Source organism: Benincasa hispida, chromosome 1 (genome assembly GCF_027475165.1).
Source record: "Benincasa hispida cultivar pf3 chromosome 1, pf3_genome.v1.1, whole genome shotgun sequence".
Lineage (NCBI taxonomy): Eukaryota > Viridiplantae > Streptophyta > Magnoliopsida > Cucurbitales > Cucurbitaceae > Benincasa > Benincasa hispida.
The window spans coordinates 13,772,431-13,799,233 of NC_143478.1; the positions used below are offsets into that span (position 1 = coordinate 13,772,431).

A 26,803-nucleotide genomic window follows, 5' to 3' on the forward strand; every position below is an offset into this window, starting at 1 on the left:
TCACATAAATAAAATTTGATCTTCAAGGGTTAATTTTCATCTCCTTATTCTCTTTTCTCTTATTTTTCAGCATTCTGTAATTTTTATCGAATGCATAATGGTTTATATTTTCTGTAAAATTGAGAATTTCGTAAAACTTGGGATTTAGGTCTGATCCCCATTTTTGCTCAAGGACCTTCACCGGTTCCTTCAAGAACCTGCTTGATTTCATATTTTGGCAATGAAGTGAGTAACTCTCTAACCTTGGTTAAATAAGTTTCATTCTTCGTTCTTTGGCTTGGTATTTTGCTATTACTTGCTTTACCACTAATTGTGAATCACTCAAAATTAGAAGGTCAGAAATACTTATATCTTTTTGGCAACCGCAATCAATGCTTCATATTCTGCCCTATTATTTGACACTCGAAAATTGAATCTAAAGACATACTTATATCGTTCACTATCGATATATCTTTGCTGTTACTTGCTTGGTATTTTGTTGTTACTTGCTTTACCACTAATTATGAATCACTCAAAATTAGAAGGTCAAAAATACCTATATCTTTTTGGAAACTTTTAATCCTCCAATCAATGCTTCATATTCTACCTTATTATTTGATGCTAAAAAATGGAATCTAAAAACGTACTTATATTGTTCACCATCGAGAGACATTAGTAAGATCTTGCACCACACCCTTTTCATGTTGGATGATCCATCAACAAGAATGGTCCATTGAAAGTCTAAACCCATTGAATGTAAATAGACCTCAGTACTTGCTTTCACTCGATCAGCCTCAGCCTCGGCATCATCCATAGTAAATTCTATTAGGAAGTCTACCACTACTTGTCCTTTTATTAAAGTCATTGGCTTGCAATGAATGTCATGTTCACTTAATTCTATTGCCCATTTCATTAATCGCCCTGACATCTCGGGTTTTTGCAAGTATTGCTTTAAAGGAAAATTAGTCAAAACCGTTCTATGTGCTTGAAAGTAGGGGCGTAGTCTTCTTGCTGAGACGATTAGTTCAAATACAAGCTTTTCTACCTGTGGATACCCTGTTTCAGCCCCCACTATTGGCTACCTTGTATAGTAAAGTGGACATTGATTCCCATTCTCCTCTTTGATCAGAATTGAGCTCACTACTGTATTAGATGTTACTAAATAGAGAAGTAGTTTGTCCCCTGGAACAGGCTTGGCAAGAAGTGAAACTTTTACTTAAGTATGCCTTCAATTCTAAAAAGGCTTTGTCACAGTCTTCTGTCCATTCAAACTGAGATCCCTTCTTTAAAATCTTAACGAAGAGGAGACACCTATCGGTTGCTCTACTGAAAAATCTATTTAATGTTGCTATCTTGCTGATGAACTGCTCAGACATCAAATTATTATTTATATTTTATTTAATAATTTTTATGCAATTCTAGCATTTTCCAATTTTATCTTTTTTATGCCATTTAAATAGGAGTAATTTAATAATTTAACATATTTGAGGATGAGGAAGCTGCCATGGATCGATTCTACAACGGACTTAATGAGGAGATTGTCGATATGCTTGCTGATCGAGAAAAAATTCGACCTTGTGAAAATTTGGAAGAGATGGTGCATGTTGTCATCAAGATGGAAAAACAACTTCAAAAGATCTTCAAGATACACAAAATCTAAGTCTAAATTCAATGCCAATACATTAGTGGAAAAAGTTAGTTTTATGTTGTGTCTGAGCTTTTTGATAAGGTGGAAAGTAGTAAGGAGAAACTTGATAATGTTGTGCCTATGCATGATAATGATATTTTGTCTAGTAAGTTGTTAGATTGCAAGGAATTACTTGATTGTGATCTTACTAACATTGTTGAATCACCTATGTCTAGATCAGAAGCATGTGTTAGTAGTAGTGGAGTAGAGAAAGTCGGTGGAAGTGAACTTGAAGCTAGGATACTTTGTGCTGACATTGCAAGTACATTAGAGCCCAAAGTAACTTTTGGTCCTATTGTTGTATCATTACTTCCAAGAGAAATAAAACTTGATGTATGTGAGTTGAAAAATAAAAGGCACGAGACTGAGACAAAAGTAATAGAAATGTATGATGAAGAAAAGCATGTGAGTGAATACTCAGTCTATAGAAAAAAATGAGAGAAAAGCAAAAAATATGAGTTTGAAAAGTTGTTAGGTTAACAAAAGAGTTTGAAAATTTGTTAGGTTAACAAAAGAGTTTGCTTTTTGATAAGCAAACTTTCACCAGTTTGCCTAATTTATTCTTTGAGATTTTGTAGAATGTTAAACTTTGACTATGAACCAAGCTCAATGATTGTGCCTATTTTTTTTTATGGCCACAATTGGAGTAAAGGTTGGAAGGATCATTATCCTTTCTAGAACAGAAAAAATCCAAGACGACGTCAACCTCTGACATTTCATGACTACAAGGTTGCTTTACAAGGGAGACCATCCAAGAGGAATGCTAAGAAATTGACATCATCTTCTTCCCATGACTTCAAAACTGCTTTACAAGGCTTTGACTTGGATTTGAGGATGAAACCTTCAAAAGAAGGAGACGATGATATGAATCGCTCAGACATCAAATTATTATTTATATTTTATCTAATAATTTTGATGTAATTTTAGCATTTTCCAATTTTATCCTTTTTATGACATTTAAATAGGGGTGATTTAGTCTTTTTATGTTGAAATAGAGTTTTTATTAGAAGGCTATCTAAGCCTTGCTATTAGGTTATTTTAAGGAGATTACGATGAATTAAGTTTTGACCTTTGTGCTTGTTTTCAAGGTTAGCCAGAGAGCTTCTTGAATTTGCAATTCATTTAAGTTGCATGCCAAGAACACTCAAGTGAGATTGATCATCTTTCTTGTGGAGTGTTCGAATCTTAGGTGAGGAATTTGTTCTTTGACTAAGATATTTGATCTTAAGGCAATCCATGTCTAACCTAATCCTTAAGGTTGAAATCATATTGATTTGAGAGTTTTGGTGATTTAGAATTAGGGGTTCTTCATCAAAAAGGGTTTCTAATTCCAATTTGCTATGGATTTCATATCACTTGCCATTAAGGTTTTGGAGTTGTTTGAGATTGGTTGGAGCAGACATGTCAAGGATTGCTTGAATTTTGTCCGGGTTGGCTTCTATTCCTCTCTAATGAACCATAAAGCCTAAGAACTTCCATATGCGACCCCAAAAGTACACTTGGTAAGGTTTAACTTCATATTATACTTACGAAGGATCTAGAACACTTCTTCAAGGTCAACTTCATGTTGACTAGCTTTAACACTCTTTACTAACATATCATCTATGTATACTTCCATGTTTTTTCTAATAAGTAGAGCAAACATGTTATTTTCCAAGCTTCAATATGTAGTTCCTGCATTTTTAAGCCCGAATGGTATGACCGTATAACAATATATACCTTTATATGTAATGAAGAAAGTCTTCTTTTGGTCAGATTCATTCATCTTAGTTTGTTTATAGCCTGAATATGCATCCATGAAACTCACATCTTGTGGTCAACTATTGCATCTACTAACTGATCTATCATGAAACGAGGAAATCTGTCCTTTGGACAAGCTTTACTAAGGTCAATAAAGTCTATACACATTCGTTCTATACACATTCGTCACTTACCGTTTGTTTTCTTCACCAAAACTACATTAGATAACCACTGAGGGTAATAGACCTCTCTAATGAACTTGGCTTTTAGTAAATCATCTACCTGGCTTGCTTTGATTTTTGTTTCGATCTTGATTAAACATTCACCATTTTTGCTTTATCGGTTTGAAATCCTTATCTACATTAAGGTGATGCGCTATTATACTGGGATCAATTCCAAGCATATCCTCATGCAACAAGCAAATACTACATTCTGCCTCAGAAACCTGATCAAGCTCTCTCTTTATTCTACTCTCATTCTAGTTTCGATATTTACCCCCGTATCCTCTATGGTGAATGAGATTGATTCCAAAGTTTCTACCGGTTGGCTTCCTTAGTTGGCTTTAGCGTTGGCCTTGGGTTCTTCCCTTCAGTTAGGGAGGTTGGGGAATTGATCTTTACCTCTCTCTTTTGAGGAATTGAGAATCCCTTTCGATTTGGGCTCTCTTTCCTCGAAACTCCTAGGGCCAACCTCGGCATTAGCCTCGGCCTTGTTCCCTCGATTGGGAAACTGGTTGTTTCCCTTTTCTCTTTAAGAATCTAGAATCCCTTTTGATCCGGGTTCTCCCCTCTTAAAGCTTCAAGGGTCGACCTCGGCCTTGGCCTTGGACTTCCTTCCTTAGCTGGGAGACCGACCATTTTTCTTTCTTTCAAAGAATCTAGAATCCCATTTGATTTGGGCTCTCCTTCCTCAAAACTCCAAGGGTCGGCCTCGACATTAGCCTTGGCCTTGTTCCTTCGATTGGTAAACTAGTTGTCTCTCCTTTTTTTCTTGAAGAATCAAGAATCCCTTTTGATCCGGGTTTTCCCCTCTTAAAACTCGAAAGGTCGGCCTCGACCTCGACCTCGGACTTTCTTCCTTGGCTGAGAGACTGGCCTTTGCTATTTTCTTTCACAGAATCTAGAATCTAAAATCCCTTTTGACCGAGTTTTCCCCTCTTAAAACTCAAAGTGTCAACCTCGCCCTTGGCCTCGACCAAACAAACCTATTTTAACTCCACTTTGTTCCCTTTACTGTCTTTTTTTTTCGTTACTTCTGCACATAGCTTCAAAACCTTCCATTTTTCTGATTTGGGATCGTGGGGGATCTAATTCGCCTATCCCTTGTTCTTAGGTTTTAAATGTCTCCTCATGTTGACCCTTATTTAGCTGAGACCAAGACAATTTATCACCTTAGATCTTCAACGGGCGATGATTTTGATCGACAATTGTCATTGCATTGGTTGATCCCTTCCATTCCCTTATTTATTTATTTTGTGAGTCTGGTGGCAAATTTTGATGCAGGAATTTCTTTCTTCCCCACAGAAGACGTCAACTGTTGATGCCAAATTTTGGCCAAGGGAAAACACATCTGGCCTTCACGTGACAACAATGGTAAATTTGTATTTCAAGGAGGAGAACTCGCCTGCAAGCAAAGAGAAAATCTGCACACCCATATGTTGCAAGCTACAAGCACTCTGATGCCTAAGTCAGGAAAGTTGAAGGTCCAATTAATCTAACTCAAAGTCTTGAACTTACTTGTCTTATGTTTGCTTCTCCTTGTCTTATTTATAGGCTTCGACCCTTCTCTTAGTCCTTATGTGACCAGGATTTTTTATTGATAGGTTGCGTGTAGATCACTCTCGACCAAAGGCCGACCGGCCCAACATCCTTGCTAAGTGCGCTAAGGTCTCATCCCTTTTAGGCCTAGCTATGTTGGGCTTTTGGCCTTTGGGCTTACATAAGTGGCTTGGATTCAACAGGCTGACCAGACCCAATTTTTTCTCGAGCCCACTCTTTCATTCTTCTCTTGCTCTCTTTGGCTGTTTTACCCGTAATTCCAAAATCCACGCATAACAATAAGCATTTCACATTGTGTCTTTTTTTTAAAAAAAAAAAAAGTTAAAGATTTTATTATAATAATTAACAAGTTTGATTTTAAAAATAACAATTAAAAAAAAACTAACAAGAAAAACTACTTTTAAGATTTATTGAAAATACAATTACTGAAATTTGATATTTGAAATTTCATAGACTAAAATACAAAGAAATTGATATATGGAGTCCAAAATAATACTTTTTAACATTTTGTTTATAATATATTTTTGTGGGTGACAAATCCACTTATCTAAATATATTAACATACAAGTAAATTTAATAGTTAAATGATAAGTTTAGTCTCCTACTTTTAGTTTTATGTTCAATTGGTCTTCCACAAACTTTTATTTTCTATCACTATATACAAAACTTGAAAGGATTAAACTTATAGTTTAACTAAATTTAATTTCATTAAAGATTAATTTTTTTTTTATAATAATAGATTTATATGAGTGACATACATTTGTCTTTCCATATTAATAATACTGGTTATAGAAGTAAATTTGACCATTATACAATAACTATAAGTTTAATTCATGAACTTTTCAATTTTGTGTTTAATATGTCCTCTATAAAATTTAATTTAACTTGAAAAGCTCATGAACAAAACTGTAAGTTAACAAAATGTAATTTCATTAAAGAAGGAAAGGAAAATATACCCTTTTTTCTCTTTAGGTTTTGAATCTAGTTTTAATTTAGTTCTCAGATTTTAAAACATTACTCTTTTATCCCTAAATTTTGTAGTTTTAATTTGGTTCTAGACTTCCAAATTTTACACTTTTACCTTGAATTTTCACTAATGATCACTTTGATCTTGACTGCTAATTTTTTTAATTAATTAATTTAAAATAATTATGAAATTAAATTCTAAAATTAATATTAACGAAAATTAATGAAAACTAATTAATTATATGGTTGTTTTTAAATATAGAAAAATGAACTAAAATATTTACAAAATATAACAAAATCTTAAAACTATCAATGATAGACGTTGATAGACACTGATAGAGTGCGTTGATAGATACAGATAGACTTTATCAGTGTCTATCAACGTTTATCATTGATAGTTTTAAGATTTTATTATATTTTGTAAATATTTTCAACATTTTTACCATTTGAAGTAATTTTCCTTAATGGGATATTTCTTTTAAATTAATCAATGATATTAATAATACAATTAAGTAAAAATATAAATATTGAAAACATAATAACTAAATTGAAAAGAAAAAAAACTCACAACTTGAATGTGAAAATATAACCTTTTAAAATCTCAAGATTAAACTAAAATTAAACCTAAAGCCTAAGATTTTCCTTAAATTAAAAAATAAAAAACGTGAGCGGCAGGATTCGAACCTGCGCGGGCAGAGCCCACATGATTTCTAGTCATGCCCGATAACCACTCCGGCACGCCCACAAGTGATGAAATTACAGAGGAAGAGAAAGCCGAATTGAAGAAAAATTAGGGCAAAAGAAAGTAAAAGAATGGAGGAGAAGAAGGCATTGACCGAATCAGAAGGAAGCAAAAATGTGGGATTGAGGTCGGTCCCAAGAATAGGCAGAGATGCCAGAGGAGGAAGGTGAGGTTTGTGTAATGGAAACGGAAAAGAAAGGCGAATTTGTTGATATAGTTGGAGTTTTGAAACGGACTAAAACCAAAATGACCACCTCATATTGCTCTCTCCTTCTCACTTTTGATTTTGCTTTTCCCTCACATACAACAACATATCTTGATCCAAATCTCCTTTCCTCTTCTGGGTTCAGCGGCAGCGGCGACTGCTGTTTCTGTTGATGGTAGCATCGCCGGACGGAACCCATGGGAGGAGGGCGGACGTCGACGGCACCTTCCAGAAAGGTTATGGTGGTGGTAGATCCGACCCGAGAGTCCGCCGCTGCACTCCAATATGCGCTTTCGCATGCTGTCATTGATAATGACCAGGTAATTCTCCTCCATGTCGATAACCCTAATTCCTGGAAGAACGCTATTACTACGTTCCTCAAGAGGCCTAATGGTGGATCTGCTAATAATAATAATAATAATAGTAACAATAATTATAATCATAATAATGCAAATGCCACTGCCGCTGCCGCTGCCACCGCTGCCTCCGACGGTGGACAAGGAGGAGGACCGACGGCGGAGGTCGATTTTCTTGAGGAGATGAAGAAAGCCTGCAAGACTGCTCATCCGAAACTGAAAGTGGGGACGCTGAGGGTTGAATTGGAAGGCAAAGACAAAGCCTCCATGATTATGGCTCAAACCAAGGCTCTCGGTATTGATCTGCTAGTCATAGGGCAGAGGCGAAGTCTCTCCACAGCAATCTTAGGGTTTGTCTTCTTCTTCCCTTCATCAAATTCATTTTCCTCTATTCATATCCTTTCATTTTCCACTACCTGAGATTGATTGATAGAGTTTTGAATATGTATGAGCATGCATCCCAAGTCAAGTTGGTTCTTGGTTGGTTAAGATACTATGTATGTGTATTAATCTAGTGCATGTTCCATTTTAATTACTATTTTATAGGAAACCAAACTTTGATAAAGATCGGATTTGATAAAGGATTTAGAGGGATTGAGGACAATTTATGGTGGTTACTTAGGATGTAATATTTTATAAGTTTCTTTAACATCTAAATGTTGTAGGGTTAAGTTAGCGAGAACACTCACAAATATAAATAATAACAATAATTATTAGTATTATTATTATAAATATATAAATAAACAACCAAGGTTTCATAAGGATGTAAAAATTAATTTAGAGCATGTTATAAAGTCAAATATACGGTTGATTGAGATAATATGTGGGCAACCTTGTTGACTTGAGTATGTATTGGAGATTTGGAGTTGAGTAGGTTAAGTTGGTTAAAGACTTGAGAGATGCAAGGTTAGACGGAGCAAAAAATGATGACTAAATAAAGACAATGGGAAAATTGGATGTTTCTTAAATAGTCATAGATGGAAATAGATAATTTGATTGTTCAAAACAAAAATATCATAAATTGTTCGAGTTAGAATGAGAAATCACTAACCTCTATTGGTTGGTTTATTGTCTCAATCAGTTAAGTTATTCTGAAGTTGGCATTATTTATTAAATGCAGATATAGACGGTCAGGAGGGCCAATGAAAGCGGCAAAAATGTTGGACACAGCAGAGTATTTGATTGAGAACAGCAAATGCACTTGTGTTGCTGTACAAAAGAAGGGTCAAAATGCAGGCTATCTTTTGAACACCAAAACCCACAGAAACTTCTGGCTTTTGGCTTGATAATCAACTCTCTTTCACCATTTTCCATTCTCCACAATCTACCACTGTTTTCAATTTTCATCACTCCCTCGCTTTCCCTTTCACTTTCAAAATCAAACACATTGTCTTTCTATTTGGTTCTCTTTCCCCCATTGAGATCAATTGCAAGTTCTCCCATTTGAATTTGTTGATTCATTCATCATCATCATCTCTAGGCTTGGCTTGGATTGGTCTCCACCCTCTTTTTCTTTCTTTCCAGGCAGTGCATCAACATTTATTTGTACATAACTTTTGGACCCACAGAAATTAACCAACTGAAAATGAGTTAATCCATTCTCCCTTTTTTCTTTATTGCTTTCTTTTTTATTTTCTTTTGCTTCAAAGGATTCATTTGTTAACCATGTGCTTGATTTGAGCCATTTGGTTTTATCTTTTGAAAATTGTAATTTTATTCGATCGAGCTTGAATCTGTTGCAAAAGTTGTGAAATTGTGAAATTGTGAAATTGTGAAATTAGTACTCTCCTCAAGACGAAAGCTAGAGAATTGTTCAAAAGCCAACCTAGTCACCCTGTAATTTGACAAATCCAAAACCCAACTGTGAAAATGTTTTAGATCCACAACACTACCCAGTCAAGTAGTCCAAATGGAACAAGAAAGAGAAACCCAACTACCATAAAGCCCACTCTCACCAAGTAACAAAAATGCCCACTTCTGATCTTAAGGATCAAAATACCACAAGCTACATGGCCTGAAGGTATCTTTTTTACCATTTTATTCAAGTTCATCAAAAGTACAAAAAGGATAGAAGTAAAAAGCTCTCTTTTTTGTTGCTTCGTCATTGTGTAAAATTTCAAAGTTTCGTAGAATTTCAAAGTTTCACAGAAACTGAGCGTGCTCAACTAGTTGAGACATAATTTGACATTCTTCTGAACTGAAAGAATGATTAATTTCAAAGTTTCGTAGAGTTTCAAAGTTTTACAGGTTCATAGTCTGAACACATAATTTGACATTCTGAACTGAAAGAATGATTGGATGATCTTAGAGTGATAAAAAATGAATATTGAAAAAGAGAACGACTCCATAGGTTGCTTATTACAGGAATGTGCATTTTCCTTCCAGACTAAATGAATGCACATTACTTGATTATTTCTCGTCTTACCAAGTTACCAAAATAATATTGAACCAAATCAAGCAAGGAACAGAGACTGCATCTAATAAAATTGATGTAAGATGTACAATGCCTAAACACTTCCTGCATCAAAAATTTGATCTCATCTGCTGGTGTAAAACTATAAAGTTACAACTGCAGCCTGTGTTCATCACCTACAACAACACATTTCTTCAATCTATATAATATAAATCCCTCGGGAAGATCGACTGATTTTTTGCTCTCATCAATTCCATGTACATGGGAAAACAAAAGGCTGTTGAATTATGAACAAACAGTCACATTATCTGATAAGAGATTGGACGTGCCAAAATTCCGATGCTTTCCATCAGCAACATTAGTTAGCTGGAACCCATGATCAGGAAGTCGATTGATGAGAAGAGTTTCGAGTTGGCAAGCTAAGCTCTTCCCAGGAACCATAAAATAAAGGAATGCAGTGTCCCGCATTCCTTCCTTTAAACGATGTGAATGGACTCTACCCTCCAGATCATCCGTCTACGACAAAGGAGGGTGATGAAAGTTCAATATGAGTATAAGGGTGTGTTTCGAGAATTTAATTTAACAAATGTCATTTTGGAAGAAATTAGAGTTTGGCAACCACTTAAAATTGCTTTTCAAGTGTATTTTAATCAGTTTTTATCATAAGTATTTAAAAATGAATTTTTTGAAAAAACTTTTTTTTTTTTCAAATCAATTCCAAACAGGCCCTAAATTCAAATAGGACTGAACAATGTATTTGACTTTGAAAGAAATGAAACAAAAAAGGGCACATTCAAATTTGTCAAAATGACTCACAGCAATGCATCCGACACTCATAACACGGTTGAAAAATAAAAATAACTAGTCCAACGGCATACCTGTCCAACATAGAATTTACCATCTGGTCTAAGAATCACGTACACGCTCGAAGCACCTATTGTTGATGGAGGTGGCTTCTCTCTGGCATCAATTAGAACACATTGAATTTCTGCAGGTTTCAATGTGTTTTTATCTTTGTGAAACTCTATCAGCTTCTTTTGGCATATTGCAGTGATAGCCGCCTCAATTTTCTTCCACAAGACACCTGTTTTGCTAGTTGCCTCTGTTTTTGGCTGATCAGCTTCTACTATAACACCATTTGACTTGAGATGGGATTTTCCATTACCGTTAAGGCTTGCATGAGAAGAAACAAAAAAGTTCAAATCTGTTTTCTCTTTTCCTGAAATGCCTTCTTTAGCATAATTTGAGAGATACAAATCTTCGGCCCTCTGAATTATAGCTTCAGAGATTCCTTCATTCTTTGCTGTTTCAAATGCAAGGCTCTCTCTACATATTCCACTAATCAACTTCCAAGTGGGAACCGTTCGTCCATCAGCAGAAATGGTTCCCATTGCTTTGTACACAGTGTTTTTGGTATCTAAAGGCAAATTGAATATTCCATGCAAGTGAGTGGAGACGATACCAAGACAGCCTACTTTATCAAGAGCTTCAATAATGCTCCCAGCAATACAAGTTCCTTTTGCTGTTTCTGTTCCACGACAGATTTCATCTACAAGTACAAGACTTCTTTCCGTTACTCTACCAATGATAGATCTCATCTCCGACATTTCCACCTGAGAGATATTCATTGAAACAAAGGAATATTTAGAACTGCAAAGATGAGTCCCTTTTACCGAACATGATACATAATCTCAGAAACAACTCTTGCTGAACTCTTTAAGCTTGACATTATAAAGATAAGCCAGGACTGAGAAAACTCTAATCAAACGGATCATGTCAACTCCAAGAAATTGACATCTATGAATTTGACACATTTAAAATGAATCAAATGACCATTGTATTTTCTTTCACTTAAGCAAACCCGAAATAATCACCACCCTAAATTCTCTACACCCTGTCTAAAAGGGGATTTTAGAGTCGCAAACAGCAGAAGTTCTCCATACCCTTTTCTCATCACATGCAGCAAATGACAAAAGATTCCAAAGACTGATTTAAGAAATGGACATCTTGAACTTGTTTAATCTTAAAAAAATGTCCTGACGTTCGGAAACACGATACCAAGCTGACCATACACTTGGGAAACACAACATTAAGTTCTTAGCTTCAAGGACAACAGGATAGCTCAAAGGAATCATATATTTTTGTTCATAGGTTGCTTATGACTTAATTTCTCGTCTCCTAATCCAATTGTTATAAATTATCACTCTTTAATGAAACACAGTTTCTTCATATGTATAACATTCGAATGGCTGCTTACCTGAAATGAACTTTTTCCATCAGCAGGACTATCAAAAGATTTCATATGAAGCATAATTGAGTCGAAGTGGGGAATCACGGCGGACTCTGCTGGCACCATAAATCCACATATCCCAAGCAAAGCAGCAGCACAAATGGATCGAAGCAAACTAGATTTTCCACCCCCATTTGGACCAGTCAAAAGAAATAACAATTCCATCTCAATAGTATTTTGCACAGCTTTGCCTTCTACGACATCAAACCAATAGGGAGATAGTCCAACCAGCTTCATCCCAACTTTCCCCTCCACTGATTTTATGCCCTGCTTTTATTTTAAAACTTATTCAGAAAATACACGTGCGCATACACACACACATATATATATAAACAAATATTTCTGCCGATAATAGAATAAACAAATGAAACAGACTTCCTCAAAGAATTTTGATACTGGCTCAAAAAACTAAAAGCATCCCATGTGATCAAAAACTAAAAAAAGAAAAAGAAAAAGAAAAAGAAATAAAAAAAACAAACAAAATGGATCCTCTCTTTATTTAGCCTCTATTTATGTGAAAATTCAAAGACAAGGATAGTTGAGTTGATCGATACATTGAAGAAGTAAAAAACTCATATTTGACTTCCAAGCTATTAAGTTATTCTTGCACATTCAGAAGTTTCAGGTTGTCTTGCGATTTCCAATGGTCAATGATAGTAAAGAAATTACTATTTCTAGACGGTCAAAAAATATTAGGCAAGAGTAATATTCAACTGTATAACTCCACACCTCTCAGTCGACCAAAATATGTTATCCAATCTTGTTTCGTTAAGAACAAACCACCTGCCCCAAATTGGGTTAAAATTGATCCCAAGTGCCTATTCCATAGAGCCTAAAGAATAAGTTGGATAACCTACGTGATTCAAATGTCTTTACCATGCACCTAGTTCGGAGCCCAATGTTAATTTAAGCAAATCTGTGAGGACAGCCATTATTTGCAACCAGAACGAGGTGGAAGTCAAAGCTAGTGTGATGAATTCCAGTTTGGTAAATCAACCTTCGCAGTTTCTTGGTCTACCCAGGAAGCAAAAACATAGAATTCAGTTTTTTTTACATCCTTTGATTAATAAGGTGAGAACTGAGATTGACCTCCGTTGATCTTCCCCCAAAAACGTTTGATTAACTTGGCCGACTCCACTCTATTTTATCCAACATTTGTGACTACTACTAATCTTTCTTTAAGATCTCAATAATGTGCCCAACGCAGTGATACAACCCAATAACTGAATATAATCTCATTGTTTATGGAATCAAACATGCTTTCAGCTTAGGAATAGTAAATGAAAAAAGAAAAGAGAAGACATGAATTCTAACAGGCTAAATGATGGTTGAGATACCTCAAGAGAAAATACTTCATGCCATTGAATTTGTTCCAAGAAAATATGATAAATGATGAGTTTGGGCAGCATAGAGATCGTTATATGGTAATTTGAATATCTATACAAACATCAGGACAAGTATGTTGTTTTATTTTATGGAATGTGGCCCATAGCATTAACGCTATGGATATGGTTCAAAGGAGACTTCTTAGTTTGCACATTTCCCCCAATGTGTGTAATTTGCTGTAAAAGTGAGGAATCTCTCACTCACTTGCGGCTTCATTGTGAGTTTGCTGAAACCGTTTGGAACTTCTTTCATAAGATGTTTGGCCTGTAGGAGTGCAAACCAAGGTCCATGGATCATTGGATGGCTCAAATTGTCTCAGGGTGGTTTTTAAAAGATAAATCTACAGTGCTTTGAAAGAATCTTGCTAAGGCTTCTGTGGCTCCTTTGGAAGGAAAGAAAAGAGTTTTTTTAGATAAGTTGACTCCTCTATCTTCGTTTTGTAACTTTGTACAGTTTACAGCCTCTAATTGGAGTGCTCACCATAGGTTGTTTTGTCGTTACAGTATAGGGACCATCAACTTATATTGGAAGGTCCTTTTGAAACCCTTCCTCATGGGAGGGGATGCCTCATCCTCTTGTCTCTTAAGTTGTTTTGTTTGGGCTTGTTGACAGGAATTTAAGAAATGAGAAAATTGAGGAATAGCTCCTTTTGATTAATAAAACAGAGGGCTGTTTTCTTGGGACCCAACCCAACTAATGGACGTGGCATCCTATACCAACGGACTCCTTTTCTTGGAGTTCTCTCCACCATTTCTTGGCTACGAAGAATCTCTATTTCCCTAGGAGGTGATCTGGGCAAGATCATCACTGTGGATTATATGAAATAAGGCAGGACTTCTGCCGCTCTCTCTCCTAATATGTGCAGCCTTTGTAAGATGGGCAGGTGAGTCTCTAAACCATATTATTCTGAGCTGTCGTTTTGCCTCTATATTCTGGGATGCTGTTAGCAGCTTTTTCGATGGAACCCTCTTCACACCAACACTGTCAATAACCTCTACACAGTATTGGTGGCTCACCCCTTCAAAAAGGAATCTAAAATATTGCGTGCTGAACTTGATCAGAAGTTTTCTTTAGATAACTTGGCTCGAGAGGAATGGCATAGCTTTCAACGGAAAGGAGAGGAGCTCCACTTACCCTTTTGAGTCTTTGACCTTATTACGCACACAGCAGCCACTTGGTGCAAGCAAGACAAATCTTTAAGTAATTACTCCATTAGTGAGATTTGCTAATTGAAAGGGATTTCTGCAACGTTCTTTAGCTTTTTGTAAATTTCATAACATTAATGCAATCAGTTTCCCTCAAAAAAATGTAGGACTGTTTCTTTGCAGTCAACCAAATGGCATCTGTTGTTAATCTTTGTTCCTTACCATAGGAAATCCCCAAGGACTTCACCAAATAGTCGGCTGCTTTGTTGGGCATGAACACGACCTAGCCTAACAATAAAGCAAAAACTGATAAACCTTTGCACCGGGAAATCCAGAAGGCAAGACTTCTAGGACCCTAAATCACATCAGCTACTAATAATGGTTCCCAAAGACGCAAAGGAATAGCAGTATTTCTATTTTTATTCAAAATATGGAGAGTTGACTGTATGAACATATGTAAAGCTGGAACATTGGTAGCTAAAGAATACCTTGGACCTATCACTGGGTGCAGCAAGGGTGGGAAAAACCCATTTCCTCCTCCTCCCTTCACTTCAAAATATTTAAAAGCAAAAACATTAATCAGCAGGAGTCGGGACTCATTGAAATTAATACACTTCATTAACAGAAAAAAAAAAGGTTCCAGAAGTATATTAAGATGGAAGTTTTTACAGAATAGGTATCAATAACATAACGGTAATTGCTCACTACACTGCAAAAAATAAATATCGACTACACTCTCCATTATTTTATTAATTCACACTAACTAATAACCAGAAGGCATTATACAAAGAGAGAAATCATCACCAAGAAAGTATATTATCTGAACCAAAGAAAACCCAACATCATCAATATTTATGGAATAGTAAACAGATAACATAGAAATCTCATGTAATGACACGGAGAAAAATCTAATCAATGGACTAAGATTTCTAAATTGATGAGATATACTCGATCTTTTCAATATATATATATAATATTATAAACTAAGTTACTAATTCTATTTCCAAGCAGTCAAAGTATCAAATGAATTTGGCATGAAATTTGAAATGACAATTAACACATTTGAAGGCCGTTGACAAATTAACTTGCTCAGAGCTTCTGATGGACCACGTTACAAAGCCTACACACAGATATAATCACATACTTTTAAAGATTAGTAAACTTGGTTTCACCTCATCTTAATATCACGTAACAAGACATTGTATTACAGAGTTAAATTAGCATACAGCTTATTCAGCTTCCAAGAAAATTCCAGGTTCTTTTTTTCCTTTTCTTTTTTCAACTTTGTTTGTTCATACTGTATGCACCCATCTTTGAAATAGTACACAAGGGTTCTAATTTCTCTGAACAATTTGTGTGTGTGTGTGTGTGTTGGGGGGGGGGGGGGGGGGTAAGTACTGAAAGTGTATAGATTCAACCTCACATGAGCAAATAATGCCTTGGCGATTATGAGTAACATGGAAGCAAAGATTAGGACGTTAATTTTAGCTAGCAATTCGGAAGAAAGTTGCCTCAGCAGATCCACTACTTTTGCTTTTGCCTTGGTATTGGCCTCTTGGTACCTGGAGCAAAATAAATTTGGTCACTATTTATTCAACAAAAGATGAAAACATGATGAGAAAGAACTTTCAAGACGGGTACTACTATAAACAAACCACATGCCTTGTTAGAGCATCCTCCACTTTTTTCGTGGTAAACCACTCCTCCCCAACCTTTTTCCCCTTTGAATCAAGAGCAGGTTTCAATTGTTTAATTTCTTCTTCTCCGGGGCTTCCAGCCCATACAGCTGGTGCAAACCGTCTTCCTTTGAACCAGACAGATTGATGCTCCCGAGCATACAATATTTCTCCCTTTGGACCTCCTAGTGGTGCAGTCATAGCCTTGATTCTTAAAATGATTGGGATAAAATCTTCAATAACCTGTATTAAATAAATGGTCACACTATGCATGTATAAAATAAAGACCAACGCCAGTTAGAAAAGACATGCAATAAACAGAAGTTGGTACTTTGCAGAAAGTAAAACTCTGGGAGAACAAAATAATAAGGATAATAACTGATAGACTTCAAATTTCAAGAATGATCCGGGAAGGAGAATGATGGTCTTATCACTATTTAGACATGATGCATCGTGCAAGAATAGTCAAAGCTCAAGTGATATATCTTAAAATTTACAATGAGGCACTGAATGCAGAATGGTGCGACCTTAGTTTTGGTCAGACTGAAATAAAACACTAGAATGCTGGTCATAGCTACTTCATAAAATCAATATAATTGAGTAAATCCAAAGAAAATAATGCTTACTTCTTTAATAAATATAATGTTAAAGAACAGGAAAATTGGCTATTACCACTATTGTACCCAGTACCCATCATGCACTCAAAAGATACTTATGGGAAGACTCTGGATGACCAATAGAAAGATATTTCTTTACAGCAGCTTATGTAGATGATCAATTGGAAAAATTATCCAGTAATCACCAGAAAGTAAGAAAGGTGGACAGACATCTAGTAACAACCAAGAGATTACGAAACATCTTCCAATTGCTTTTTTTTTTTTTTTTTCTCTTCTCCCTTCCTGAAAAGGATCTTCCAATTGCTAGTTAACTGGGAAGGACTATAGTTGCAGGTTAGGGGAAACCACGCAATGAAGACCAGTTAAGTTGGCACAATCGAACACTCCCCCCACAACAACAAATCAATCTCCAAAGCTCAACATAGTCAGAAGATAAGGAACCTGTCCAGGTCAACTAAACTATGCTTCTCAACAAAACACCGAAGAAGCAAGCCAGAATCCTTCGTAGAGTGGCTCAATCCAAATTGTTTATGAAAAAACAGAAAAAGTTTAAAGCCTATGTCCAATGCATTATTTGGGTCAAAATGTTAAGCTTTGGTGAAGAAAACCAATCCCATGTATTCAACACAACTCCCAATTTTTTATCATCTGGAAGAAAAATAAAGTAAAACGATAAGGCCTTCAAAAGAGAAGACAATGCCCGACAGTGGTTACCCAACCCAGAAACCAGTGCTTTGACACCATTATGCTTCCTCACATTCAACTCAATTTCACTCTCAACGAAGGCCCACCAGAAATGCTCAACCCTCTCAGAAAACACAGACCCACATCTACGTAAACATAACTTAAGCAAGCATTTTGGCATGGCTAGACACCAATAGTAATAGGATTCAAAACATAAGCCCAGACTCAGATTATTTACCAAAAAAAAAATCCTAAACTGAATGATTGGATACATTTACTCAACAAAAGAGGAGAGAGAAGCATGAGAAAGTCAGGCAGCAAACACAATAAATTTCGCCTAGAAAAAAGGGTAAATTGTAATTCATATCATGCTGAAGCTGGGATTCCAACTTGATTGCCTACAAAGAATTCTAAACTCGTTATACTTGAAAATCTATTGATACCATAGGCCCCAAAAATTTAAATATTCCTTATCAAATATCCTTGATTAAATAAACTTTTCTATAATGATATAAAAACTAAAATTGAGAAGGAAAAAAAACTAACCATGAGGGGATGTTTGGAGCAAGGAGTGAAGTAGTGAACTCCAAGGAGTTGTGAAATCTGGAAAATTATGAAGTCTTGGGCCCCATAATGTAAAGACGAGTTAAAAAGGCATAACATTAATGTTTTTTTTTTTAATTGTGGAGCCCACAAACTCATTGGGCCAAACAAGACTCCACACCTCCCAACTCCTTAGGCCGAACACCCCCAAACAGACATCACAATTACATAATATTAAACATGGCAAATATGCTGAGGAACTACAACACAAGTACAGATATCAACTTTTAGAAAGAAAAGAACTGGAAAAAAAAAAAAGAAAAAGAAAGAAAAGAAAGTTGAAATTATCCCATAACAAATGACAAATCGAAGCTTGGAATTTGGAAGCATACTGCAAGGGAGAGTGCTTCAGCTGCCCTTTCAACTTCTGTACACGATTCTTCAATGTGAATCCTCTTCACACGCCCTTTCCAAGAAGATTCCATATCCTCGAAAAAATCATTAGGAATGATAGGATAAGAAGTGATTTTCTGATCACTTTCACTTTCACTACCAAGAAAAATCATTTCGTCAACTCTACTGGAAGCCCATTCACATTCGTTGACCTAAATGAAAACAAGGAAAACAGATGTAACGGACTAAAGAATGACTCTTGTATTAGCAATACCAATTTTGCTTCCTGATAAGAGTGAAATATTCTAATAAAGCATAACCTAAAGTTCGAATGTAGAACACTTCCAGTTAGGCGAATAAATGATTTTCATGCACCCATAGACCGTACTGATTCAAAATGTCAGCTAAGATAGCTATGATGATTTTTCAGATACCCGTTGTGGATTAGAAAAATTAAACATAGTTGACAAACAATAGACTACATAAAAGGTGAACAAAGGAAGTAATATGAAATGCTTGAGCATTTTACCCTAGTCACTTTTCTATTTAGGACTAATGACAATTATTTAAAAGGGGAACCATGCAATAATACAACACAAATTTCCATCTAGGCATACAAATGTAAATAAAGAGTGTTAAAAGATAGAAAATAGAGAACAGTAGGTTCACGTGAAAAAACTCTAGAACAGGAAGAAAAAACCACGATAGAGACTCTTTTTATTATTTTTAACACACCATGAAAGTTACAGTAGAAGTCATATTTATAGGCTCTAGCAAACCCTAAAATAAAAAAGGAAATAAACCTAGGGTCAAATAAAATACTAAAATACCCTTGGGCCATAAACTATCAAAAAAGCCCTTTATTTCCAACACTCCCTCTCAAGTTCGGGTATAGATATCAATTAAACCCAACACATGAGTCAAAACTTTGCTCGAGTTACCCTTTGGTGAGAACATCAGCAACTTGTTGACTAGGTGGAATATACGGAATACAGACACTGCCATTGTCCAGTTTCTCTTTTATAAAGTGTCTGTCAATCTCCACATATTTCGTTCTATCACGTTGTACAAGATTATTGACTATGCTTATAGCCGCTTTATTATCACAATAGAGCTTCATAAGTAGAACAGTATTCAGCTTCAGCACTACTTCTAGCAACAACACTTTGCTTCTTACTTCTCCAAGTAACTAGGTTACCCCACACAAACGTACAATATCCAGAGGTAGACTTTCTGTCAATAACTGATCCTGCACAATCAGAGTCGGTATAAGCCTCAATGCATTTCCTATCAGTTTTTCTGAACATCAGACCTTTACCTGATGAACTTTTCAAATATCTCAGAATCCGATTCATAGCTTCCATATGTTCTTCGTAGGGTGCTTGCATAAACTGACTAACAACATTGAAAGCACAAGAAATATTTGGTCTAGTGTAATATAAGTAAATCAGTTTTCCCACTAGACGCTGATATCTCTCTTTATCAACAAGAACTTTGTCAACAGAATCTCCCAGTTTCGCATTGAATTCAATAGGAGTGCCAGCAGATCTACATCCAGTCATCTATTTCTTTTAACAAGTCAAGAATGTATTTCTGCTGTGAGACAGAGATTCCTTCCCTTAATCTTGCCACCTTCATTCTATGGAAATACTTTAGATTCCCTAGATCTTTGATCTCAAACTCATAAGCCATTTTCTTTTTCAGCCTGGTGATCTCAGCAGCATCATCTCCTGACAGGACAATATCATCAACATACACTATTAGAAAAGTAATTTTCCCAAATACTGACCTTTTTGTAAGCAACGTGTAATCAGAGTGTCCCTAGTGAAACGTTGGAACTTAACAAAGGTAGTAAACTTGTCGAACCATGCTCTCGGGATTGTTTCAAACCATGCAAAGACTTCCCGAGTTTACAAACCTGATGATCAAACTGAGCTTCAAAACCTGGGGACTTATATATGCCTCTTCTTCTAATTCACCATTTAGAAATGTATTTTTCACATCAAGTTGATGGAAAGACCAGTCTTTATTAACTACAACAGAAAGAAGGACCCGGACCATGTTTAACTTTGCTATAGAGGAGAAAGTCTCTGAATAATCTATCCCATAAGTTTTCAAGTAAACCCTTTTGCTACAAATCTGGCCTTGTACCTGTCTAGAGTTTCATCTGATTTATACTTCAGAGTGAACACCCATTTGCACCCAACTGTTTTATGCCTTTTAGGAAGAGCAACTGTTGGGTTGTATGTCTTAAAATTCGCAGTTTGTAAAATTAAACATATTTTATTTGCAACAAAGATATTATTAAAGTTTATTCAATAAAATTGTTATTGAATATGTAAATTGCACTTGTAAAAATTAAATTCAATAAACTAACAAACCTCTAGCCATAGCATGAATACTTGAACCTTATGTGGAGACATAAAAGTGGATCAGGTTTGGATATATAGCCAAAACGGTTTATAAGTACAAGAATAGGGTTGGGTACCTTATCTTGGAGACACTATGGATGCGGCCTACTTTGTATTTGATATGAACGATGTGATCCCAAAATCGCTCATGTGGAAATATGTGAGTGGGGGCATCTTATACAAGAGATGTTTGCATAAGACCGAACCACAAAATAGTCACTTTTTCTTTATAATTACTGTTTACTACTAAAACTGACTATTTCAAATTGATGACCTAAGGTAATTCGATCTCAATCTTGAGCTAACTATGAACTCCTGTTTATTCGGGATTATCCTTTAATCTGCATGGGTGAGAGTGACTCAACAGCACCGCTCAATAAGCCTCCCATTTTAGGGGTAAGACCGAGTAGACAGCTGGGGACATAATCTTGGAAGATGAAACTCACTCCTACCCGTTTCAGGGTTAATAGATAGATTGTTCCCTTAAGTACTGACTTCTGATCTTAAATAAGGGGTCCCACCCTCTCTATGGCTGAGAGAGACTCGATTTATTAGTAGAACTATAAACCAATTGTTCATTAGAGGATCAGTAAAGACTTCAGGAGCAAGATGTACTATAGGGGTAAAATAGTAATTTTGACTCAACAGTTAATACAAACGACCTGTGAATGATCGACTTACTAATCGTGGTTAAATCAAGTGGATAGAAATATATCTACAGTGAAGACAGTGCAGCTACTGGGCTTTAATGGAGTGACCCAATAGTTAACGAATGCTGATTAATTCGATTTAAAGAGTTTCGCCAATTAATCTTGGATCATTAGAGCTCACGATCTGTAGGTCTATTAGGTACCCCTACTAGCTCACAAACGGATTAAATCTTAGAATAGCATGATGAGCAAATTTGAAACGTTCAATTTCAATTTAAGGGAAATATTAATTATATGTGATGTAATTAAACGTTTAATCATCGAATTAAACGAAATTTGGGAAGTTAAAAAATATTTAAATATGATTTAAATATTAATTACATGAATAGGGATTCGTGTTTGAGAAATTGATGTTTAATTAATTTAATATTTAATATTTAATTAATTAAATTGTTTAATTATTTATTAGGAATTAATTTTATACAAAATTAGTTATGAAATTAATTTTGTTTAAAAATTAATGAAATTTATGTAATATTAATTATTGTATCAATATTGTATAAAATTGTATTTTCTTTTTAATTTTGAAATTATGATTTCAAAATTTATAATTGAATTTTGGATTCAATTTAAAAATAAGAAAATTGAATTTCTTTTGTTCAATTTAATTGAAGAAAATACCCATAGTGGGTTATTCCCACATTTGACACCATAGTTTCCGCTCAATATTACATGTTTTGGTGTCATTTATTCATGCATTCTGAACACATGAATAAAAATGAAGAAAAAAAAATCAATTGGTTTAGATTTGTTGATGGAAGATTGAGAATTTGGGAGGTGAAGGGTTTTCTCTACCAAATGACACAAAATTTGTTTTTCCTCCAATTTTCTCTAAAATTCATCTTCATTTTGGATTCCACCATCCAATCAAAGGTCCTAGAGGATAGTAGGGAAGATAAAGTGATGGTCTACAAGGTGTTGCAAAGGAAATTTGAGTTGTAATTGAAGATTTGAAGAGGTCATCAAAAGTATATTTCAGAAACCCTATTTCCTTAATATGAACATGCTTGCTTGATTGCTAAAATTAATAGAATTAGAGTGGTTAAGATTCAAATTGCTTTCGCTTGTTGATTGTCAACACCAACAGCAACAAGGTCCCACGTATTATTCTTTTCAAGAGCTCTCATTTCTTCCATGACGGCTGTAAAACTCTTAGATTTAAGAGAATCAGAATGCTTTATTCATTCACCAAAGATATGAATATATATAAGTGTACAAAGCATAGAAAAGGAAAATATTACAAAATATTTACAAGAATGAAAAACCCTAACTATAGAATTATAACACAATCTTCCACTCAGGAATTTCCATAGCCATATGTACGTTTTTCAGTATTGTTACTGTATCAAGATTGGCAATGGATGCCCTAAAACTAGAAGACATATTACTGTAAGACATACATAGGGTACTTGGTACAGGATTTGGTGCCCTTTCTCAATGCAATGGGCATGTCAAGAGAGATATCATAATCTTCTGGTTTGTTTGATTCATCATCTGTAACGGGATTTTGATTACATTTTCTAGCCTGATGAAGAATCTCACCCTCGTGTTTCTGTCGAAGTCTCGTCACTGATTGCAACCCTGTTATTCTCTAGAACTAACATATCATTCCCGTCATTTTCAGCCAAATCAACAATATCATCCTCAACACACAAGTTAGTATTATCCCTGCGTTGGTTCAGATTCATGGACCAGAGCTGGCAGAGCAATATGGGACACCATTTTCTTTCTGAGATTCTTCTTGTAGTAGGTTATCCAAGGGACTTGTTTAGTGGGTACAACGGTGTCATGGGCAATCAGGATGGGTTCAGGAAGGAGTTTAGGAAGGTCAGAAGAGACTGAAGATGTGGACCAATTAGTCTCTTCACTAATACTCTCCCCCTGATGATGACTAACGAGAAAGAAAGGTTTATCCTCAAGGAACGTTACATCCATGGAGATGAAGTATTTTCGAGAAGAAGGGTGGAAGCATTTATAACCTCGCTGGTGAAGGGGATGCCCAACAAAGACACATCTCTGAGCACGAGAGGAAAACTTAGTTTGATTAGGGTCATAATTATGGACAAAGGCAATGCACCCAAAAACTCAAATAGGAACATAAGGAATAAGCCACGTGGTAGGGTATGACTCCTTGAAGCATTCAAAAGGGGTTTGGAATTAAAGGACACAGGAAGGCATTCGATTAATAAGATGAGTTGCAGTCAAAACTGCATCTTCCAATAAGTAAGATGGAAGTGAAGTAGACAGCATGAGAGACCATGCAACCTTAAGAAGGTGACGATTTTTCCTTTCAACCACCATATTCTATTGAGGTGTATAGACACACGAGCTTTGGTGGACAATGCCTTTAGAAGACAGAAAATCACGAAGAGTATTATTAAGGAACTCACGACCATTATCACTACGAAGAATAGCAATTTTGGTGTTGAATTGAGTTTCAACAAAAGTGTAAAATTGTTGAAATACCGATGAAACCTCATATTTATCAGTGAGGAGAAAAACCCATGTAAGACGGGTATGATCATCAATAAAGATCACAAACCACCGTTTCCCAGAAGAGGTGGTAATACTCGAGGGACCCCAAACATCACTATGAATAAGGGTGAAGGGCTGAGAAGGTTTGTAAGGTTGAGACAGAAAGGTGACTCTATGTTGTTTTGCACGAATGCACACATCACAAGATAGAGAAGAGACATCAACTTTATTGAATAAATGAAGAAATAGATATTTCATATATTTGAAATTTGGATGACCAAGGCGAAAATACCACAACATACAATCTTTTTCTGAAGTTGAAAAATAAGATGACAACAAACTAGTCCTATAACAGTTCCTAGAGAAAGCATCATCATCAAGGACATTGAGTCCCCTATTGTGTCGGGCAGTGCCAATCGTCTTCCCCGAGCTCAAGTCTTGAAAGAAAACATTATCTGGTGAGAAAGCAACTTGACAATTCAAATCTCTAGTTATCTTACTAATAGATAGTAAAATGTAAGATATTTTGGATACATGCAGCACATTCTGTAAAGTTAAACCCTCAAAAGGAGAAATATGACCTTTGCCCACAAGAGGAGCAAAGGAACCATCTGCAATCTGAATCTTTTCATTACCAGCACTTGGAAGATATGATAGAAAATTATCAAAAGATCCAATCAAATGATTTATAGTCCCTAAATCAAGTATCCATGATTTCTTACCATTTATGCTGAGGAGACTTAAGGATTGAGAGGTACTTGATTGAGCAACAACCCCAAGGGAAGAGACACCAAGGTCACTTTGGCAATTCACCTGAGGTTGTGACTGGGGGCACTCGCAGATTCACTCATGAGAGCTCGACCAAGATTGGACCTGTCATTTGGAGGACGTCTTCTACGATTCAGTGATCTACCATGTAACTTCCAGCACTGATCTTTCATATATCGGGTTTCTTGCAATGTTCACACACCGGGGTCTGTTTCCCATTCTGCTTGTCACTATCAAAACCAAATAATTTAGTACTGAAAGCAGTAAAATCAGTAGTAGATATCGTCATGATGTTCATAGCACTGACTCTATCTTTCTCTAAACAAACCTCAGAATACACTTCCATAAGAGAAAGTATAGGCCTATGTCCAAATATACGACCTCGCACTACATCGAACCAGCTAAGAAATCATAGACACAATCGACTTCCTCAATCTTGGAATACTAAACACCACCACAAGGACAATCCCAGATAATTTCACGACACAGGTCCATCTCCTGCCATATTAAGGACAATTTGTTAAAGTATGAAGTGACATTCATCATCTCCTGTTTGCACTCGTGAGCCTGTTTACGTAGAGTGTAAAGACAAAACACATTCTGCCTCTTAGAATATAATTTCTTAACTGCATCCCAGATATTTCGAGTAGTCACAGCATACAACAACGGTGTCCCTATCTGAGGTTTCATACTATTAATCAGCAGTGATCGAAGCAGGGAGTCTTCTCCTTTCCAAATGCACTCTTGAGGATCCCCTAGACTAGGTCTTGGTATCTCACCAGTTAGATACCCAAACTTGTGACGCCCCTTAAAAATCATTTTAATGGACTAAGACCGAGAGAAATAATTCTGACCATTCAACTTTTCTCCTGGGAATTCCCTATAGATCCAGATAAATAGTTTGCAGTAGTTAAAGCAGGGGAAGAGGTTATCGGATTCTCTAGATACATCGATAGACCGGAAGGAATATCAAAATTCACTATACTAGAATTTAAGTTTGTGGAAGCACCTAGGGTTGCCCCAAGAGCAGCGATTTGCTGCTGAAAACTTGTCTGAAGATTAGCCAACTTTTGTTGAACCATTACCAGAGATAAACCAATCGAACCTTGATGTTCATAACTCGGCAACTCAAGATGAGGAAGGCGGCTACAGATAGGTTACTTGCGGCTGAAAGGAAAAGGAGTAGGGGATTCCCGACGTTGCCGCAGAAAAGGATTTACCTCTGTGGTAGGCGAACAACTCACCAATCTCGACTTCAAGGTGTAGATATCGACTACTGGCAATGAGGTTGGAGGGATAGGCAGTGGCAGCTCTCAATAACAAAGGAGGAATGTTGGCGGCATTGTGAAAAAAGGCGGCGGCGCTAGGGTTTCCATCAAAGGGTTGCGGCAGCGCTAGAATTGGACGGATATGTAAGGACTGAAGGTACCGATTAACCACGGCTTGGGCAGCAATAACAGTGATGGTATTGGTAGCGACGACAGTAGTAGCGTTGGCAGTTAGAATCGACAGTAGTTGGGCTGGTGCAGAACTATGATTATCTTACACCGGTTGGTTTTCGCCGATGGCGGCTAGGGTTTTGTCACTACGCTCTAATACCATGTTAAAAGATAGAAAATAAAGGACACTAGGTTTACGTGGAAAACCCTAGAATAAGGAGAAAAAACCATGATAGAGTCTCTTTTTGTTATTTTTAACATACCATGAAAGTTATAATAGAAGTCATATTTATAGGCTCTTGCAAGCCTTAAAATAAAAAAGGAAATAAACCTAAGGTAAAATAAAATACTAAAATACCCTTAGGACTATAAACTATCAATAAAGCCCCTTATTTCTAAC

General features: G+C 36.0%; 2 protein-coding genes and 1 non-coding gene across 7 annotated transcripts in view; 1 reads left to right on the forward strand and 2 right to left on the reverse strand.

The window, feature by feature from the left end:
- Nucleotides 1-6,813: 6,813 nt before the first annotated feature.
- Nucleotides 6,814-6,895, reverse strand: TRNAS-AGA (transfer RNA serine (anticodon AGA)). Its single transcript has one exon. It is a non-coding gene; the product is annotated as a tRNA-Ser (tRNA).
- Nucleotides 6,885-9,069, forward strand: LOC120073188 (Adenine nucleotide alpha hydrolases-like superfamily protein). Of its 2 annotated transcripts, XM_039025865.2 has the most exons (3): nt 6,888-7,058; nt 7,243-7,803; nt 8,574-9,069. In XM_039025865.2, the coding sequence occupies exons 2-3, from the start codon at nt 7,295-7,297 to the stop codon at nt 8,737-8,739; spliced, it is 675 nt and encodes a 224-aa protein (XP_038881793.1). In that variant the 5' UTR covers nt 6,888-7,058; nt 7,243-7,294; the 3' UTR covers nt 8,740-9,069. The 2 variants fall into 2 exon arrangements, with proteins under 2 accessions (XP_090162027.1, XP_038881793.1); XM_090305901.1 differs by having other exon boundaries at nt 6,885-7,803.
- An 840-nt stretch (nt 9,070-9,909) lies between these two features.
- The window catches only part of MSH1 (MUTL protein homolog 1), a 29,718-nt gene continuing 12,824 nt past the window's right edge, over nt 9,910-26,803 (reverse strand). For 2 of the 4 annotated variants that reach the window (XM_039025849.2, XM_090305895.1), the window contains 7 exons: nt 18,600-18,812; nt 16,350-16,606; nt 16,106-16,249; nt 15,176-15,236; nt 12,124-12,423; nt 10,745-11,479; nt 9,910-10,382 (listed from right to left, as the gene is read on the reverse strand). In XM_039025849.2, coding sequence (XP_038881777.1) covers nt 10,152-10,382; nt 10,745-11,479; nt 12,124-12,423; nt 15,176-15,236; nt 16,106-16,249; nt 16,350-16,606; nt 18,600-18,812 — 1,941 coding nt within the window. In that variant the 3' untranslated portion in view covers nt 9,910-10,151. Of the gene's footprint in view, nt 10,383-10,744; nt 11,480-12,123; nt 12,427-15,175; nt 15,237-16,105; nt 16,250-16,349; nt 16,607-18,599; nt 18,813-26,803 lie in introns of all 4 variants that reach the window. The other 2 variants (XM_039025841.2, XM_090305892.1) reach the window with 1 other exon arrangement.